The sequence below is a fragment of the Amblyraja radiata genome, chromosome 13, assembly GCF_010909765.2.
Source record: "Amblyraja radiata isolate CabotCenter1 chromosome 13, sAmbRad1.1.pri, whole genome shotgun sequence".
NCBI lineage: Eukaryota > Metazoa > Chordata > Chondrichthyes > Rajiformes > Rajidae > Amblyraja > Amblyraja radiata.
In genome coordinates this window covers 46,300,715-46,320,208 of record NC_045968.1, presented here as the reverse complement: position 1 = coordinate 46,320,208, position 19,494 = coordinate 46,300,715, and the positions used below count along the sequence as shown (strand labels likewise).

The 19,494-nt window shown below is 42.9% G+C and overlaps 1 protein-coding gene across 1 annotated transcript; it reads right to left on the bottom strand.

Annotated features, from left to right (window-relative positions):
• Window positions 1-7,684: 7,684 nt before the first annotated feature.
• On the bottom strand, window positions 7,685-14,588 carry tm4sf20 (transmembrane 4 L six family member 20). Its single transcript, XM_033031009.1, has 5 exons — window positions 14,418-14,588; window positions 11,098-11,163; window positions 9,846-9,997; window positions 7,886-8,021; window positions 7,685-7,822 (listed from the first exon to the last, which is right to left on the bottom strand). Exons 1-5 carry the CDS (start codon window positions 14,586-14,588, stop codon window positions 7,685-7,687), a joined length of 663 nt encoding a protein of 220 aa, XP_032886900.1.
• Window positions 14,589-19,494: the final 4,906 nt, after the last annotated feature.

The window sequence follows — 19,494 nt, the reverse complement described above, 5'->3', positions numbered from 1 at the left end:
TGTTAAAATTGTACAAGGCATTGGTGAGACCAAATCTGGAGTATGGTGTACAATTTTGGTCGCCCAATTATAGGAAGGATGTCAACAAAATAGAGAGAGTACAGAGGAGATTTACTAGAATGTTGCCTGGGTTTCAACAACTAAGTTACAGAGATAGGTTGAATAAGTTAGGTCTTTATTCTCTGGAGCGCAGAAGGTTAAGGGGGGACTTGATAGAGGTCTTTAAAATGATGAGAGGGATAGACAGAGTTGATGTGGATAAGCTTTTCCCCTTGAGAGTAGGGAAGATTCAAACAAGAGGAAATGACTTCAGAATTAAGGGACAGAAGTTTAGGGGTAACATGAGGGGGAACTTCTTTACTCAGAGAGTGGTAGCGGTGTGGAATGAGCTTCCAGTGGAAGTGGTGGCGGCAGGTTCGTTGGTATCATTTAAAAATAAATTGGATAGGCATATGGATGAGAAGGGAATGGAGGGTTATGGTATGAGTGCAGGCAGGTGGGACTAAGGGAAAAAAGTTGTTCGGCACGGACTTGTAGGGCCGAGATGGCCTGTTTCCGTGCTGTAATTGTTATATGGTTATGGTTAGAAAGAACGAGCAAGTGAGGCCCTGGACTCGCCCCGCATCGGCGCTTGGTGGGGAGGCTGCTCCCGCAGCCCGAGTGAGGGAGTATTGCGTTCGCCATACTCCACCTAAAAATGGTGAGAATGGGCAATTTGCTACTTCATGGAATGCTGATGACAAATAATACAGATGATTCTTGGATACATTTATAATGGAGAAGCATGCAGTAACCTATCTTGATCAAATTAGATGCAAAGAATGGAGGAGCTTAAGGGGAGCAGCAAAAATTGATCATTGCTCACTCATCTGCTCTCAATCAAAAAAACAGCTGCAGAAAACATTTCAAACAACTAAGCCCTTTAGATTTTTAATTTAACTCATACGACAACATTAAATGCTAATGTTTAATGCACATTTTAAGTAACTTATCGTCAGTCAATGTATTTTCTAAGCACGTGGAGACAGTGCGGAGATGATAGAAAGCCATGTATCCACGTTTGCTATTAACATTACAGGCAATGTTATAAATAATGCAGCTTGAAACATTCATAGATATTAACAGATCGTGAATGGACCAAGCTGTGGTTGATAAATTCTAAACCTGCAAATATGAGTTCATCCAATTTCGACTTAAAAGTGATAACCAGAGTACTTGCTGAATTGTGAAAAGCTGGAAGTGCAGATCTGAAGAGACTTTGGAGTCGACATATTTCAATGAAATAAAGACTAAGAAATGTTTAATGAAAGAAAACTTTTCATTGCATCTCAGTTTATGTGACAATGGATAGCCTCACATTTATCCACGTTAAACTGCATCTGCCGTGCATCTGCCCACTCGCTCAACCTGTCCAAGTCACCCTGCATTCTCATAGCAACCTCACAGTTCACACTGCCACGCAGCTTTGTGTCATCTGCAAATTTGATAATGTTACGTAATCCCTTCATCTAAATCATTAATATATATTGTAAATAGCTGCGGTCCCAGCACCGAGCTATGCGGTACCCCACCAGTCACTGCCTGCCTTTCTGAAAGGGATGTCTTGAATTTTCATGCCTTGAATTCTCATGTCATATCATGTCAGGACATGTCATGTCACTTTGAGCTAAATCACAAAAATATACAATTATTTTGTTAATTGCCAGTGGACAATCCCTTTGGGATGTTTATAATGTTGACTATTTTTTGTTTTCTTTCCAAATAAATTGTAATATTGTATGTTAATTATGTTATATTCCCAGGTCCTTTGGAATACTGAAGGACCATTATTTAGGCACTTCATCTAAATTCCAATGAGTAGCTCCAGTCTGTGAATTGATTTTAACTGTGGTACTAATCAGGGAACCACTGGTCATTAATTAGAATATAAATTATTTCCTTGTATCCTTCATGGTCGTGACTAATTAGTATCACCCCTCCCATCCCTTGTAGTTTGGCACCCAACTGCTAATTCTTTTTTTCTGCCCTCTAACTATTACATTATAAACGGCAACTAATTATGGATGATGCTCCATTTCTCCATGTGACATGAAGATTACACACAAATGTGGACACAAGCAGATGCTGATTTTCAAAACAAAACACACAAAGTGCTGGAGTAACTAACAGGTCAGGCGGCATCTCTGGAGAACGGGGATGTGATATTTCAGATTGGGACACTTTTTCAGATTGATTTGGCGGTGGGGAGGGGGCGGAGGGTTGGACAGAAAGCTGGAAGAGACGTGGCAGGCCAAAGTCAGGCAAGTAATGGTACATGTGGAGGGAGGGGTGCTGATGGGCAGATGGTTGGATAAAGGCCAGAAATGAAAAGACATAAGGATAGAAGAGGTGCGAATTATGACCCCCCCCCCCCCCCACCCATTCCTTGTACTTTTGCACCCAACAATTTTTTTCCCGGTAAGTTGGATTTTTTTTTTAATGTCTTTTGTTTAGCTATCTCACATGATAAATGTCGAACAATTAAGGATGACTAGACCAAGTGCAGACCCGTTGCTCCCCCAGCGCAATATTCCACCACTCACGCATAGCCCCCAACTGCGCAGACGCGGCTCATTTCTCCTCATCCCCCAGCACACCCTCCCCCTCCTCTTCACCCTCCCTCTTCAATCCCTACAGAGGGAGGGGGGCAGGTAGAGATGGAGGGGGAGGGGTTAGAGAGGGAGGGGGAGGGGTTAGAGAGGGAGGGGAGGGGTTAGAGGGGGAGGGGGTAGAGAGGGAAGGGGGAAGGGAGGGGGAGAGAAAGGGAGGGGGAGAGGTAGAGTGGGAGGGGGTAGAGAGAGGGAAGGGGGAGTGGGATAGAGTGGGGGGGGAGGGAGGGGATTAGAGAGGGTGGGAATGAAGGTAGATAGGGGGGTGGGAGATTGCAACCTTCACGTGGTCCACCCTGTTTCGACGAATGCAATTAACCTGCCGTGCACAAACAGAAGATCAAACAGAACAAGTTGTATTACAACTTTAGGCTGTGTACGCCATACGGAAGAAGAAGAAGAAGAAGAAGAAGAAGAAGAAGGTAGATAGGGAGGGGGCATCTCCCTCCTCCACTCCTCCCCATCTCCCTCTACCTCCCCACTCCATCTCCCTCCTCCTCATTTCCCTCATCCTCCTCCCCTCACTGCCATTCCCTGCCCCAGGACCTACCCAGGTCGTAGAGCAGCGCCAGGGCCTGAAACTCGGTCTGCTCTCGTACTCAGCCTGGCCGGGCCCTGGCTGTAGACTCCAGCCGTCAGCTTGGCCGCCACCTGGGCTCCAGTGCAGGCCCCAACTTCATCTCCGGGCTCGTCCCTGACCCCAGACCCAGGCTTGTCCTTGGTTCCAGCGGCGGCTTCTTTCTCGGCCCCGATCACGGCCCCATCCTAAGCCCCGGGCCCGGTCCTCACTGCAGCTCCAGCTCCACCCTCCCCACCAGGCATTGCGCACCGGCAGACGCCGCCACTCCTCGTTCACCGCGAGCGCTGGAGTGCCCCTCCCTCCCGGAGTGTCCCGTCCTGCCTTGCGGGTGCATTGTGACGTCACTGGGTTTTCTTCCCGAAATGGATGAGTTTTCGGACTGTTTTTTAAACTTTAAATGATTAACAACTTCGGAAATATAGATGGGAATGTGATAGGAAGATGTTTATTGCCTCGACGGGAAAAATGTGAGTAGAATGTGTGAAAATGGGAAGGCTGTGGCCAAGCGTTTGGAAGAAAATAGGTATTAACCAGATATTCACACACGCCACACACGCCACAAACAAGACAAAGAGTTTTACTATTATAGAAATGTGCCATTTCTGCATGTAACGTGAGGGTTGGAAAAAAATCTGGTACATCTGGATTTTTTGACAAAAACAACATGAAATGAAAACTATCAAGAAATGTTGTTACTATATTTTTACTCGGGACACTTTGAAAAGTGTGTTGGGCAACAGCCTGAAATAACTAAATCTCCAAGCATTTCTGATTAATGACAATTAGAAACCTGATCAGTTTATGCTAATTTCATGTAGAGATGCCTTAAAACAAGGGTTCCCAATCTGGGGTAAAAAACCCCACGAGGTAAATTGGTTGATTCTAGATTTGTACATATTTTTTCTCATTGACTGACTGTGTTTGGTTCTGGTATACTGGTATCTGTTCATTAGTTGTTCATAAATAAGTGAAATAACATTTTTATGTGCTATTAAAGTAGCCAGGGGTAAACTGGACGAAAAAGGTTGGGAACCCCTGCTTTAAAATGATAATTGCATCGACTCTGCTGGCAAACAAACCTGTTACTGCAACATCAGAGGGAACACTTTTTCACTGAATGATTTTTCATTATTTGTTTTATTCTGCTATTCATTGAAACCTGGGAAGAAGAATGATTGACCATTAGTCATAATATCTAGGCATTGTTCTCACAAACAGCTCTCACCGGGCAAAGGTTGATGATTTTCTTGCTGGCTTTACAGTTTAGTTCTTGTATGCATTTTCCCAACATGATAATGTTTAACTGCAAGCAGCAAATCTTTGATTTCAGATTGAAAAGTAATGGTCGCAAAGGTCTACTTCAAACTGAACCACAGCAAATTTTGGCCATCATAGAATTTCAAATTATTTTTATTTTGCTGCACGTAACGTATGTTTTTCAGTAGCTTCTAGTCATGATTGTGGGAAACCACTAGATCAAAAGAATGTAAGTATTTTTGGAAATGTTGATGTCCAATTTGGAGTTATCAATGGTGATACTTTGCAGAGATCCTGGCCATAAAGAAGCACTTCAAGTTAGTGAATAATACATCTAGTTCATATTTCTTGTACCAAACCTCTCCAGTTGTCATTGACATTTATTTGCATCATTGGACATTAATGTGGGATAAGTGTGTAGAAAGGAACTGCGGATGCTGGTTTATACCGAAGATAGACACAAAGTGCTGGAGTAACTCAGCGGGTCAGGCAGCATCTCTGGAGAAAAAGGATGGGTGACGTTTCGGGTCAGGACCCTTCCTCAGACCAAAGATCCTATAGCAGAGTCCATCCTTTTTCTCCAGAGATGCTGCCTGACCCGCTGAGTTACTCCAGCACTTTGCGTATAAAGTGGGATGAGATTGGTCTAAACCGGTGGTTCCTAGACACCACCCCTTGGCTCCATAAACTGATCCCCTGTGCTCCCTGCCTTAGAAAAAACATTATTCAGTGTCGCTGTTTGAACAACCCGCTAAGGAAGATAATAACACAATAAAATTCAAAATAGTGACGATTGATGGCACATTCATTCAAAATCTACTTACAGCTTCTTAGTTGAATTAATTTAACAAAATTGATTAACTTGATCCAGTGATACCAGATTTGCAAAGTCTAATAGTCGTTTAGCAAGAGTCTTAGATACCACATTTAGTAACTACTTCACTGTTCAGTAAATTCTCAGAGCAATGGATGGGCTTGATGAAGTGAAACTGGTTTCCCAATGACTGGTTTAAAGTCACTTAACACAAGTCACAACTCTTCACATTCAGTAATCTGGTGTTGATTTCTTCATTTGGGGAGAAGTTGGGTGACCAGACTAAATCCACGTTACACCAAATATGATGTTGGAAATGCAACACAGAGTTGTCCCTAGTTCAGGATAGTGATCAGAAATATCCTTCCCCAACCCAAACTCTTGCTACGATTCCTTAAACTTCAGCTCAATGACATATGTAGCTCAATTAGTTATTCCTCCACTACTGCAATGTCTTCAGCCCCCTGCCATCTTAGCCCCCCCCCCTCCCCAAGGGGTGGTACCGTCCATTATGGGAGCCACTGGTTCAGATCATTTAACAATTTTATACATCACAAGTAGAACCTTGTTGCCTTGATAATGAGATGCTAATCATTTGTTCCCCTTACCCAAAGAGTGAGTTCACTGTCTCTGCAATCATCTTAATCTCCACAATAACACCATTACATTCTACCTTAATTCATTCCACATTCACTCCCTGATGTCACCTACAGACACAATACCAGTGGAGATGTGAAACAAGCAAACCTGCATCATTGTTTATGAATCTTCCTTGCCAGGTTGCACCATGCCTCCAATGCACCAAACCCTAACTGGATTAAAGTTAAACTACAGAACAATTTTGAAGCTGTTCATAAATTCATGTCATAGGAGTCAAGAGTAGGTCATTTGGCCCATTGAGTCTACTCCGCCATTCTATCAGGGCTAATCTATCTTTCCCTCTCAAGCCCATTCTCCTGCCTCTCCCCATAATCCCAGACATCCTTACTAATCAAGAATCTGTCAATTTCTGCCTTAAAAATACCCAATACGTGGCCTCCACAGCCATCTGTGGCAATGAATTCCACAGATTCACCACCTGCTTATCAAATAATGTCCTCCTCATCTCCAATCGAAAGGTACATCCTTTTATTCTGAAGTTATGCCCTCTACTAGATCTCCCACTAGTGGAAACATCCTCTCCGCATCCGCTCTCTCCAGGCCTTTCATTATTCGGTAAGTTTCACTAAGGTTCCCCCGTCATCCTTCTAAACTCCAGCGACTATAGACCCAGTCCTGACAAACACTCAAACGTTGAATCTGCTGCCACGGACACTCTAACATCAATCACTGAACTTCAGCAGGTAGCAAAGGTTGTGTATGTGTACTCTGAAATCCCAAGTTGCAAATCATCAGTGAGGCATCTGTAAGATAAACATCCATTGTAAATCTGCCACCACAGCAGAACAATGGCAGTGGACAGGCCACCTCTTCTATGCCCCTAACACGTGACTCCCAAAGCAGACATTATGAACTTCATCGCATCATCTCAGAGCCCCCATAACCTGAGTGAAAACAAGTCATCTCAGAGCCAAGGCAAGTAGAGCAAGTTGGCAACACAACATGATAAATTTCTCAATTTCATTCCTTCTTCTTAAAAATAATTGGTCATAGGGCCCACAATGGGACTTAAGAGATTGGACTCAGTTGTAAGCTGTAAGTGTTAAAACCAGTGCTTTATTCTGCTTCAAGAAGAGAATATATAGAAAAAGAAGCCACAACGCTTGAGTACAAGATTACAACCAACAGCAGCAAGATATGATTTGTTAAGCTCAGTTTCATACAAAACAATAATAAGGGTCATGTAGGAGATATTCTGGAGTCAACATTAGTGACTTTAGAATTGCATACAAACAATTAGATACCTGTGCCATGTAATGAAACGATTCAACACAAAGAGGTTTGTGCTTTTTGTTGCAGAAAAAGACACAAAGTGCTGGAGTCAGGCAGCATCACTGGAGAACATGGATAGGTGATGTTTCAGGTCGGGACACTTCTTCAGACTGATTGTAACTGGGGGAGGAGGGGGGTTGATAGGCAGATGGTTGGACAGAGATGAAAGAAGACGTGAGACAAAGGGATTGAAGAGTTGTAAATTGTTATGCCAGAGGAAGGTGTATTGGTGGGGGAGGGGAAGAGGGTAAATCGTTGCAAATACAGGTGCAACACAGAGGAGGGGTGGGAAGAAAAGGGGATGTGGTAGCAAAAGGGAAGGGGGAGGAGATTGAATGGCAAAAGTTGCTGGACAATTCAGTTTTCACAAACCATTGTTGTTGGCACATTTTAAAAGGGTGATGTGACTGATGTTTTTCTGGACAAAATTTTGTTGTGGATAGAAATGATATATTACACAGGCCCACTGTCGTATCTTCTGGATGATCTGCAGAAACAGCCGTAAATTCCAACGATTATTTGCATTGCGCTGACAATCACTTCCAGTATTGCCACTAGAAGGAGTCCAGTGAAAGTGACCACGTGAATTGTCTTTTGCAGCTCTACAGGTATCTCTGAGATCTGAGCATTTGGTTCAGCTTTAGTACCCAAAACCAGTGATTCATTGATAGGGACTCTGGTAACATTTATATTTGGCAGAAGAGTTGGTTCCGTTTCAAAGGCAGTTTGATTAATTCCACACTCATCTTCCAGAAACCACTTTAATTCAAACTTGAGTTTTGAAAGAGAGCTATAAAAATAAATTAATTGATTAATACAATGTAAAGTTAAGAGTCATAGAGTTATACAGCACAGAAAGAAACAGGCCCTTTGGCCCATTGTGTCCATGCCACACTTTTTACCATTCAAATCCCACTTGCTTGCATTAGGGGTTACATCTTCTATGCTGTGACTATTTATGTGCCTGTCTAGTGTCTCTTAAACCAGTTATCGTTTCTGTCGCCACCGCCTCCTCTGGCAGCGAGTTCCAGATATCAACACGATATCAGTCTTTGTGTAAAAAAACTATTCCCTCAAATCCCTTTTACAACTCTTCCTTCTTTTAGCTCTTGATATCCCTATAATGGAGAAAGGATAGACTATCTACCCTATCTATGCCTCTTATGATTTTATATATCTTTATCAGGTCACCCCCCCCTTGCTTTACGGAAAACAAACCCAGATTATCCACTCTGAATAAGTAAAGTCCTCCAATATAAGCAGCATCCTGGTGATTCTCCTCTGCATTCTCTCTTGAGCAACCACATCCTTCCTCTGATGTAGTGACCAGAACAGCACAAAGTGTGGTCCACGCAGTGTTTTGTAAAGTTGCAACATTACATCCAACATTTCTATTCTATGTCCAAACCAAGCTAAACTGATCTCATCTGCCAGCATATGCCATATTTTACTATTCCCTCACTCCCATGTGCCTGTCTAAAAAAAACCCACTATCGTGTCTGCCTTCACCACCATTTTTCTCTGTGCACTCCCTGGTATGCTTTTGTATGACTTGATTGTACTTGTGTATAGTATGATTTGACTGGATAGATCGCAACGAAAGCTTTTCACTGTATCTCAATGCATGTGACAATAACGAACAAGACCATTTAATAGATACAGGGAGCTAAGTGGGAGGATGGGTGGGATTTGAGACCCAACGTAGACTTGTTGACCCGAATCGCCTCATTCATGGTCGGGAGAAAACATACAACATGTGATGAAAGGTATTAAGGGATGATATATTAAACGGGGACCATGCCATAGAGTAGACATAACAGTGAATGGCAAATGAGTTGATGGACAGGGAGTTTTACTTCCTGTCCTTGAGAACATTTTTCTCTCAGACAAAAACTAACTGATTCTTTTTTATTGGTGTTGAGATTTATTATAAGGTGCTATTCTTTATCACTGCTTTGATCCCCAGTCCGATGGTGGGGATAAGAGAACATTGACAAATTGCTTTTCTTTTGCACTGCCTCCAATCTGTGAAATCTTGTTTGTTTCTTAGCAACCAAGGCCAGATTTCTTTGTTAATCCCTATTTTCTTACTATAAGTTTTGAAAGGACAACATTTTCTTTAGTTTAAACTTTGCTAAAACTATAAAAACCAGCAAACTATAAGTTCTATCTCTGCAGTTTAGGATGCGGGATGAATTGGTTGGAGAATTTTAGTTTAGTTTAGAGATACAGCGCAGAAACAGGCCATTCGGCCCACCGGGTCCGCGCCGGCCAGCAATCCCCGCACATTAACACTATCCTACACCCACTCGGGACAATTTTTACATTTACCAAACCAATTAACCTACAAACCTGTACGTCTTTGGAGTGTGGGAGGAAACCGAAGATCTCGGAGAAAACCCATGCAGATCACGGGGAGAACGTACAAACTCCGCACAGACAGCACCCGTAGTCAAGATCGAACACGGGTCTTCGGCGCTGCATACGCTGTAAGACAGTAACTACCGCTGCGCCACCGTGACCACGTGAATTGTTAATCCAGAATGAATGATTTTTTAATGTAGTCGGGTGTACCATGTGTGCTTGTACACCTTTGGTGGTTCAATGACCTTACCTTATATCTTCCATTGAAAATGTGCAGTTGTCTACACTGTGACTTGCTGTATTACAGATCAACGGCCCCTTCACGAGGGAACAAAGTGAAACCGAAGCACAGTAGAAGGCTCCAACAACGCTGATCAGGCTGAAAAGTGCAGACAGTAGGAACTGGAAGTCAGAACAAATAAACGTTAAGACATTTTTATGGACATACCTGAACTTTGGAGGAAAAAATTAATTCACATTTTGATTTGCACACGACTGTACTGCTAGACTCAACAACAACTTCATCAACAAGTTCGCTGATGACACAACAGTTGTGGGTCTCATCAGTGACAATGATGAGTCGGCGTACAGGATGGAGGTGGAGCTGCTCACAGGATGGTGCAAATCCCACAACCTCATTCTCAACGTGGGAAAAACTAAGGAGATGGTGATTGACTTCAGGAGGGTGGGGAAACAACACTATACACCTCTGCACATCGATGGAGCTGATGTGGAAAGGGTCAGCAGCGTGAAGTTCCTAGGACTCCACCTGTCAGATGACCTGACGTCCACGACCAATACCACAGCACTGGTCAAGAGAGCCCAGCAGCGACTACACCCTCTCCGAAGACTACGGAAAGCAGGTCTCCCCACTACACACCTACGAGCTTTTTATAGGGGGACAATCGAGAGCACATTAACCTACGGCATCACTTCCTGGTTCGGGAGCTGCAAGGCGTAGGAACGGCACCAACTAGACAGGATTGTGAAGACCGCCAGCAGGATTATTGGTGCTCCACTCCCTTTCCTGCTGGACATATACAGAAAGAGATGTATCAGCAGAGCCATCTCCATCATCAAAGACCCCTACCGCCCATCGCATCACATATTCTCCATCCTGCCATCTGGGAAGAGGTACAGGAGCATTAGCTGCAAAACCAGCAGGATGCACCTCAGCTTCTTCCCGCAGGCTATAAGACAGATAAACGGACTTTGCCCCCTGCCAAAGTATCGCGCACCAACCACCAACCTGGACACACTGCAGCAGAGCCACTGTCGTGCCGCTGCCGATCGGAACGCCTGTTGATGTTTAGTAGAGAGTAGAGTGTTTAATTTGTTCATGATATATGTATTTTTATTTCTATTTATTTTTTACTGCACACTGAATGAGCAACGTTTTTTTTGTTTCCTCTGGGTATGTGAGTACTCAGGAAAATGACAATAAAGATATACTTACTTATACTTATTTAGATTGAGCGGGTCGATTAGATTTTTCCACCTACCCCAGTTCTGGTATTGCATTTCTGTCCCTTACGTGCTGCCAAAGACATGGATGCAGCTGGTATAACCTGTTTCAGAGTCAAGACATATGGTCAGAAACATCCACTTTAAGGTTATTAAATTGCCTTAAAAGCGTACATCAATTTCAACAAGTTTGCAGCTTTAGCAACTTTTGCAAAGTGGCATTTTCCAAAGTTTGCAAAACAATTATGGACAAGAGACAATTCTAGACTATGCTGGATACCCACGCAGACACTTGTTGGTTATGACAAGGGTTACAAAGCGATGTCGGGCAGTATCGCTGGCAACAACACATCCCTCCCAGGCAACCTCAATAGATTCTATGTTTGTTTTGAACAGCGGGTCAGTGAGATTGTGTTACCCGCTTCCCAACCACTTCAGGTGCATGTGTACCCATGGTCACCATCGCTGACAACAGGTCACCCTTTGCTGAGAGTGAACATGCCGAGAGTAACTGGCCCTGATGGACTCCCTGACCATTTCCTCAGGACCCGCACGGATCAACTAATGGGAGTATTCGCAGACATCCTAACCTCTCCCCATGCCAATCTGTGGTTCCACTAGCTTTAAAAAGACCACTTTTATCCCAGTGCCAAAGAAAACCAAGTGCCTTAATGGTGTCTGGTCGCATCATGAAGTGCTTCGAGAGACCGGTCAGCTCCAGCCACCCAGCCAGCCTTGATCCATTGCAATTCGCTTATTGCCACAACGGGTTTAGTTAGGTTTCGTTTATTATATCACGTGTACCGAGGTACAGTGAATAGCTTTTCTTGCGTGCTAACCAGTCAGCAGACAGACAATGCATGATTACAATCGCCAACCGCAGTGTACAGATACATGATAAAGAGAACAGTGAATAAGGTTTAGTGCAAGATAAAGTCCAGTAACGATAGTCTAAGGGTCTCCGATGAGGCAGATGGTAGCTCAGGACTGCTCTCTAGTTGTTGGTAGGATGGTTCAATTGCCTTATAACAGCTGGGAAGAAACTGTCCCTGAATCTGGAGCAGTGTATTTTCACTGGGGAGAGGGGAGAGGAGGGAATGGCCGGAGTGGGATTTGTCCTTGATTATACTGGTGGCCTTGCCGAGGCAGCGTGAGGTGTAAATGTAGTCAGTGGAAGGGAGGTTGGTTTGTGTGAAGGTCCATGGCAAATGCCATCTCCGTGGCCCTACACTTATCCTTGGGACGTCTGGATAACAAGGATACCTATATTCGACTCATAATTATGGACTTTAGTTTTGCCTTCAACATCCAAATGCCAGTGAAAATATTTTTTGCGTGCTAACCAGTCAGCGGAAAGACAATACATGATTATATTTGAGCCATCCACACATGTAAATATTTAAGGGAATAATATGAATAACGTTTAGTGCAAGATAAAGTCTAGTAAAGTCTGATTAATTATAGTCTGAGGACCTCCAGTGAGGTAGATAGTAGCTCAGGAATCCTCTCTAAATGTTGGTAGGATGGTTCGATTGCCTGATAACAGCTGGGTAAAAGCTGTCCCTAAATCTGGATGTGTGCGTTTTCACCCTTCTGTACCTCTTGGCTGATGGGAGAGGTGAGAAGAGGGAGTTGTCAGGGTGTGACTCATCCTTGATTATGCTGGTGGCCTTGCTGAGGCAGCGTGAGGTGTAAATTGGGTCAATGGAAGGTTGACCCAATGGTTGGTTTGTGTGATGGTCTGAGTAGCGTGCACAATTCTCTGCAATTTCTTGTGGTATTGGATGGAGCTGTTCCCAAACAGTGCAGGGATGCATCTCAATAAATGGTGATCAACTACATGATGTTCAACTACAACTGTAATAGGTGAAATCATATCTTGGATATTTGTACAGTTTAGGTGTACTTACCTTCAAATGGATATACTCATATGAGGAGAGTTTGGCCAGATTCGCCATAGTTTAGAAGAATGAGAGGACATCTCATTGAAACATATAATTCTGACAAGGCTCGACAGATAGGATGCAGGGAGACTAATTTGTCAGCCTGGAGTATCCTAAAACCAGGGGACACGGTCCCAAGATAGGACCGTGATGAAGGAGTGAACATGTGGAGATTTCTGTCACCAAAAGTCAAGTTTATCGTCAAAGATAGACACAAATTGCCTGAAGAAGACTCCCGACCCAAAACGTCACCCATCCTTTTTCTCCAGAGCTGCAGTAACATGCTGAGTTACTCCAGGACCTTGTGTCTATCTTTAGTATAAACCGGCATCTGGAGTTCCTTGTTTCTACAAGTTTATTTTCATATACGCAAGTACGGTGAAGTAACAGTTGGGGAGACCAGGTTGTTGGTTATACTTAATCAATGCAGGTTGATTTCTAAGAACTAAAGGCATCCACAAATAAGGAGAGAGAAGAGGAATATGTTACTTTGACAGAGGTTCAGTCGTGAATGTATCACAACCTCCTTCTGCACCTATCTTTCCATGTTCTAATCGAATGACCAAAAGTTCTGGTTTTATCTTATCTTATTTTCAGCAGCACAGTAATAAAAAGTAACACTATAATGTCGTCATCTTCTTCTTGCGTTTGGCGTGCACAGCCTAAAGTTGTGGGTCAACTAGTTCTATTTGATCTATTTGTTTGTGCACATCTGGTTGATTGCATTTGTCGATACAGGGTGGACCAAAGATCCTACAGCTATAAGATCTTTGGTGTGGACCACGTGATGGTTGCAATCACCCACCCCAATAATGTCATCATACTGCAAATTAAAGATGAAGCAGATTCTAGTTACATTGAAGCCATCTAGGAACAACCATTTCTAAATTTGCAAGAAGTGTGCCATCAATCGATGTACCCTGTTGCTAAAACATTAGCAGAAATTAAATAAATCAGAACTAGACTCTCTAATGCTGTGTAATGCTTTAGAAAACCTTGTGGTTGTATGTACCCTCTATCATTTGGACTAGTTTCTAATTAACATTTTCAATGATTGCAGCAATTTTACTTCTACAATATGAAAATCAATGTCTGAAATAACAACATGTATCCTTACTCTACAGGCATTGATTGGTCTACTGAACTATTTTGGAACTGAAAAATATTCTGAAATACCCGATGCGATGTTTGCACAAGAATTATATTCCAGGATGAAATAACTATCAAAGTTTGATCTCCTACGACAACATACCATTCAATATCCAGTAACACTTTAGCAGTGTTCTCACTTCTTACCTATGTGTTGTTCCATGCCCCTGTTATCGTCCACAATTTTAGTATTTCTAATTCGATCAATTTATGGAGCACACACATCTAAGCAATATAGTTCCTTGTACTGCTGTGCAATCTCTTACCAAGATCCCACCTCCAAGAACACCCGGTAGCCACCATTCGTAACATGATATGGAGTTTCGAAATAAATGCCCATCATGATAATCCATGAACAGAGGTATTAAATTCAGAATTATAGCCAAAATAGTTAAAGCTAGAAGGCAAGAGCCATTAAATAAGGTGAAACAAGCCATTCCTGTTCACTGACAAATTCAGTAGTTGACACGGCAAGAACTCGGGAAGCAATAGATTTCACGATGAATAAGTTTCGAAACATTGTAGTTATATATTACGTCAATGATTAAACTCGGGGACTTTTTTTAAGTAACGAGGTGAAACAGTTATGTTTACAATAAACTCACCAAGTTTCTTAGTTTTAATTCTGTTGAATTATTAACATCAATAGGTTTTCAAACAGTTCTCTAAGATCTGAATTTCCCCGATTTTTGTATATTCCTCAGAAACAGCAAGATATTTAGGACTGTGATGAGGAAGTGAACCTGTGGTAATCTTAACCACATAAGTTTAGGGAGACTGAGAAAACAGATAACTATTGCCCATTTAGTCTGAGACCAGTACTTGCAGAGTTCTTATCTTTCTATACTTGCCTTCATGAGAATATTAAAAAAAATAGATCTGCAAATACATCATGACCTGGAAACAACCAAAGGGCTTTATTAAAAATGAAATACTTTTAACGTATAGTCACTATTGAAATAAAGAAATCCAAGGTTCACTAATTTATGAGATAAGGGGATTGTTGTATGAGATAATTGAGCAAACGAGGTAAAAATGCTGGAAACACTCAATGGGTCAAGAAGCATCAAAAACGAGTAAAGGGCCTGTCCTGCTTAGGCGACTAGGCTGTCGCCACATGGTCGCCGGGGTGTCGCCTGTATGGTCGTGAGTGGTCGCCCAAAGAGTCATAGCGTCTTTCTGGTCGCCGCTGAATTTTCAAAATGTTCAAAAATTTTCGGCGAGTCGGTAAATGGGTTTGACGCCAGTGAGCGTAGCTTGACTTCTCCTGACATAGGCGTTGTCGTAGGTTGTCGCCAGGTGACATAAGTTGTCGCCGGTGCTGACTTCGATGAATTCCATTGGCGACTACCTACGTCAACCGGCGACAGGTACCAGCGTCAAGAGAAGTCAAGTAGCGACAGGCATTGGCTTCAGTTGTCGCCGACAACGTCATAGCTTGGTTGTCGTAGGTGTCATCGTAGGTTGTCATAGGGGTGGTCGTAGGCGGACGTCCACTAAGTCACGACGATTGGGTCGCCGGTTGTTGGTAGCTTGGCGTCGACTAGGTGGAAGGTTGTTGGTAGCTTGTCGTACACATTGTCGTGGGGGAGGCGGGTCCAGTCGCCGTTTTTTTCGGCGACCTGCTATGACTAAGACAGTTGCCAGCAGCCGCCTAATATATTGCCTGTGGGACAGGCCCTTTAATCAAGTCAAGGGTCCTTCATTAGAATGAGAAAAGTGGAAATAAATTGCAGTCAGATGACGGAAAGGAGGAAAAAAACTGGTAAATTGCAGCAGAAATTGAAGTATGTAGTAAAGTCGAGTTTATTGTCATTTTGCACGTACGGTGAGGTATAGGTACGATGGAAATCGTGCAACAGAATCACAGGCACATGGACGCAGACAGCACACAAAACATGAATTGTACAAGACCGTAAAAGGGCATATTATTAATATTCTGCATGACACTAGAATTGGATTTCTGAGTTTTCACAAAGGAATGAAATAATTAACATGTGGGAATTATGTTTTTTTGCGTTTGAGTTTATTTTGTTGTCACCATCCAATAACTACTAAGGTGGTTTTAGTTATTTTATTACGAATAGGTCCAAAAATGGGCAAATCTCATCCGCATTGAAAATGCTTTTTAATAACAGTCAGATGTATTCTTCTGTAACTATTGTGTGTGCCATGTATTGCACATGTACTTTACGCTCTGTAAGTATTGTACGAATTTAAGAAATATGAGAATTGAGCCCTTCAGCCTTCTCCACCATTCGCTCAGGTTATGACTAATATTTGACATTTACCACACTAATCCTACCTTTGTAGAAACAACAAACTGTTAATGGTTTACAAATATGCTGGTTTACAAAAAAAGATACGAAAGGATGGAGTAACTCAGCAAGTCAGTCAGCATCCCTGGAGGTCATAGATAGGTGATATTTCGGGCTGGGACCTTTCTTCAGAGATCTTCAATCCCTTTTGAGCAGTTTAGGGTTTTATTATACACTCCCAGCAAGTCGATGGCCATTGCTTATTCAGCCTATTACGCCTCATGTGAAAATCCTTCAAACATATAATTCCTTCCTGCAGCTGTAATTGTTTCCTTAGCAATGCAAGTGGATGTGGTGGTAAGGAAGGCTTATGGCATGCTTACATTCTTCGATCAGGGCATTGAGTGTAAGAGTCAGGACGTTATGTTGCAACTGTATAAAACCAGACTCTTCACTGTATGTGTGGGGATGGGAGGAAGGTTGTGGAAGAAAGCTGAAAGAGAGGAGAGGCAGGACAAAGCATGGCAGGTAATTGGTAAACATGGGCAAAGGTTTTACTTCGATAGGCAGATGGTTGGATAAAGGAGATATAAAAACAGAAGGTGAAAGACAAAAGGATTGAACAGTTGCGAGTTGTGAAGCCATAGAAAGGGATGTAGGTGGAGGGAGAGGGAGAAGGGAGAAATTGGTGCGAGTCCGGGTGGACACGGGAGTGGGAAGAAAGTGGTGGGATGTGGGGGAGAAAGGGGAAGGGGAGGGATTGTTAGATGTTACCTAAAATTGGAGAATTCAAAGCTCATACCTTTGAGCTGCAAGCTACCCGAGCAGAATACGAAGTACTGTTCCTCCATTTTGTGTGTGGACTACTCCTGACATTGTTTGACTTCTCAGTGTCCAAAACTTCATCAATCTCTGCCTTGATTATAATCCGTCAAGCGATGGCAGCCTCGCCAACGGTCTGTCTGTCTTTTCGTCTTTTTTGTTATTTTTAGTGCCTTTTAAAAAGCATGTGTTAATGTTCTCCGGTTTGTTTTATGTGGGGGATGGGGGGGGGGGGGTCGAGGGAAACATTTTTTCAATCTCTTGCCCGACCGCCAGCTACGGGAGCCAAGATCGTCCCGTCAACGGAAGGCTCGAGGCCCTCAACTGCGGGAGAACAAAGAAGAGAAGAAGGTTGAACTTTTTTTTTCGCCTTCCATCACAGTGAGGAATGTGGAGGAGTCACTGTGTTGGATGTTTATGTTAAAATGCATCTTGTGTGTTTTGTTGCTTGTTATTGGCATGACTATGGCAAATTAAATTCCTCGTATGTTGCAAAACATACTTGGCTAATAAAGTATGATTATGATTAAGCAAATTCCAGGAGTAACAGTCTTAGAGTTACAATTGTGACAATAAATCACAATTGAACCATTGAAGAGACAACACTACAATATGTAATAACAGGCAAATATTTACAGCTTCTCCAGCTCATTCTGCCTGCCCATGAAATCATTGCAGATCTGGCCTCAATTACATTTCCCCGACTAAAATCCATGTTCCCTTTATCTCCAAAAATCTATTCATTTCAAGTTTACATTGACAGAGCAGGTTTAGACCTCTGTAAAACATTACAGCGATTTATAATGCTCTACATAACAAAATGATGCATGTCAGAATGGCTGATTTCCCCCAGTGTCCTTAGACTTTGCCCCCTCGTTCTGGGTTTTCCAGTTACAGCAAGGCTTAGTAGAATGCTAAACTCCAGTGAGTATAGTCCAATCTTAATATTATTCAAGCTTACACATCGTATTGAAATGCATAGGAGAGCCATGTCATTCCAGGAATAAACACACTGTTTGCCTGTAGCTTGTTTATTTTTCCTCAATAGCGCTATGGTTAATTATCAAACTGCTTTTCAATGTGAAATGTAGTATGAATTAATTCCAATTTCTTTTCATTTCAAACATAAACTTTATTTGTAATAAAAGACATGTACAACAGTGCAAAACTCTTAATGAAGTGTTAGTGTCTAAATTCAATATTGATCGTGTTATACCCAGATGTGATGGCACCTCCCTTTATCTTTAGACAGAGCACCTTTGCCACTCATGTCTTGACCACCATTCCCCTTACCTATTCCATTCTCAGCCTCTCTAACCACACAGCCCTCCACTCACTCGGTAACAATCCAAATATTGTTATCAAACCTATCGACAAGGGAGGTGCTGTTGTCATCTGGCAGGTTGACCTTTGCCTTGCTGAGGCCAGGCACCAGGTCTCTGACCCCTCCTCATACCTACCCCTTGACCACAGACGAAGTCCAGGCACTATCTCTCAGACTGTTATTGATCTCATCACCTGTGGGCATCCCTCCACAGCCTCCGATCTTATAGTTCCCCAACCCCCACTGTCCATTTCTCTCTTTCCCAAAATCCTTGAACTGGACTGCCCGGGCAGACCCGTTGTGTCCACCCTTTCCTGTCCCACCGGACTCATTTTCAAATACCTCAATTCCATCTTGTTTTCCCTTGTCCATTTCCTTGACCTACATCTGAGATACGCTCTCCAATGCTTCAATAACGTTCAATTCCTAGGGTCCCATTGCGTCATCTTCACCTTGGACGTCCAGTCCCTTTGCATCTCCAATCTTCACCAGGAAATTCTCAGGCCCTCCATTTCTTCCTTGAACAAATATCCGATCAGTTTCCTTCTGTTAAAACTCTCTTCAACCTGGCAGAACTTGTCCTCACCCTCAACAACTTATCTTTTGACTCCTCTTACTTTCGTCAAGTTAAACATGTAAGTTGAACAGTCCTTGATTCAAATGTACCATGTCCCATCTCTATACCTACCTCTCTCTCTCTCTCTCTCTCTCTCTCTCTCTCTCTCCCTCTCCCTCTCCCTCTCCCTCTCCCTCTCCCTCTCCCTCTCCCTCTCTCTCTCTCTTCTCCCCCTCCCTCCCTCCTCCTCCTCCGTTGAGTCACTGGCTCCTGGCGACCTATGGCCACTCACATATGATCTTCCTGCTGGAGTCATACATTTTTCCAGAGAGGCGAAATCGAATCGTTTTCATCTTCATGGTATGTTAGCATTCATAGCAAAA

Coding starts and splice junctions, on each gene's coding strand:
- tm4sf20 (XM_033031009.1), bottom strand. CDS start 14,588: ATGGCTTGTTTCACCTTATTTAATGGCTCTTGCCTTCTAGCTTTAACT. Junction 9,998..11,097: donor AATGCAATACCAGAACTGGG/GTAGGTGGAAAA, acceptor TCTGACTTCCAG/TTCCTACTGTCTGCACTTTT. Junction 7,823..7,885: donor TCCCTATCAATGAATCACTG/GTTTTGGGTACT, acceptor GAGCTGCAAAAG/ACAATTCACGTGGTCACTTT.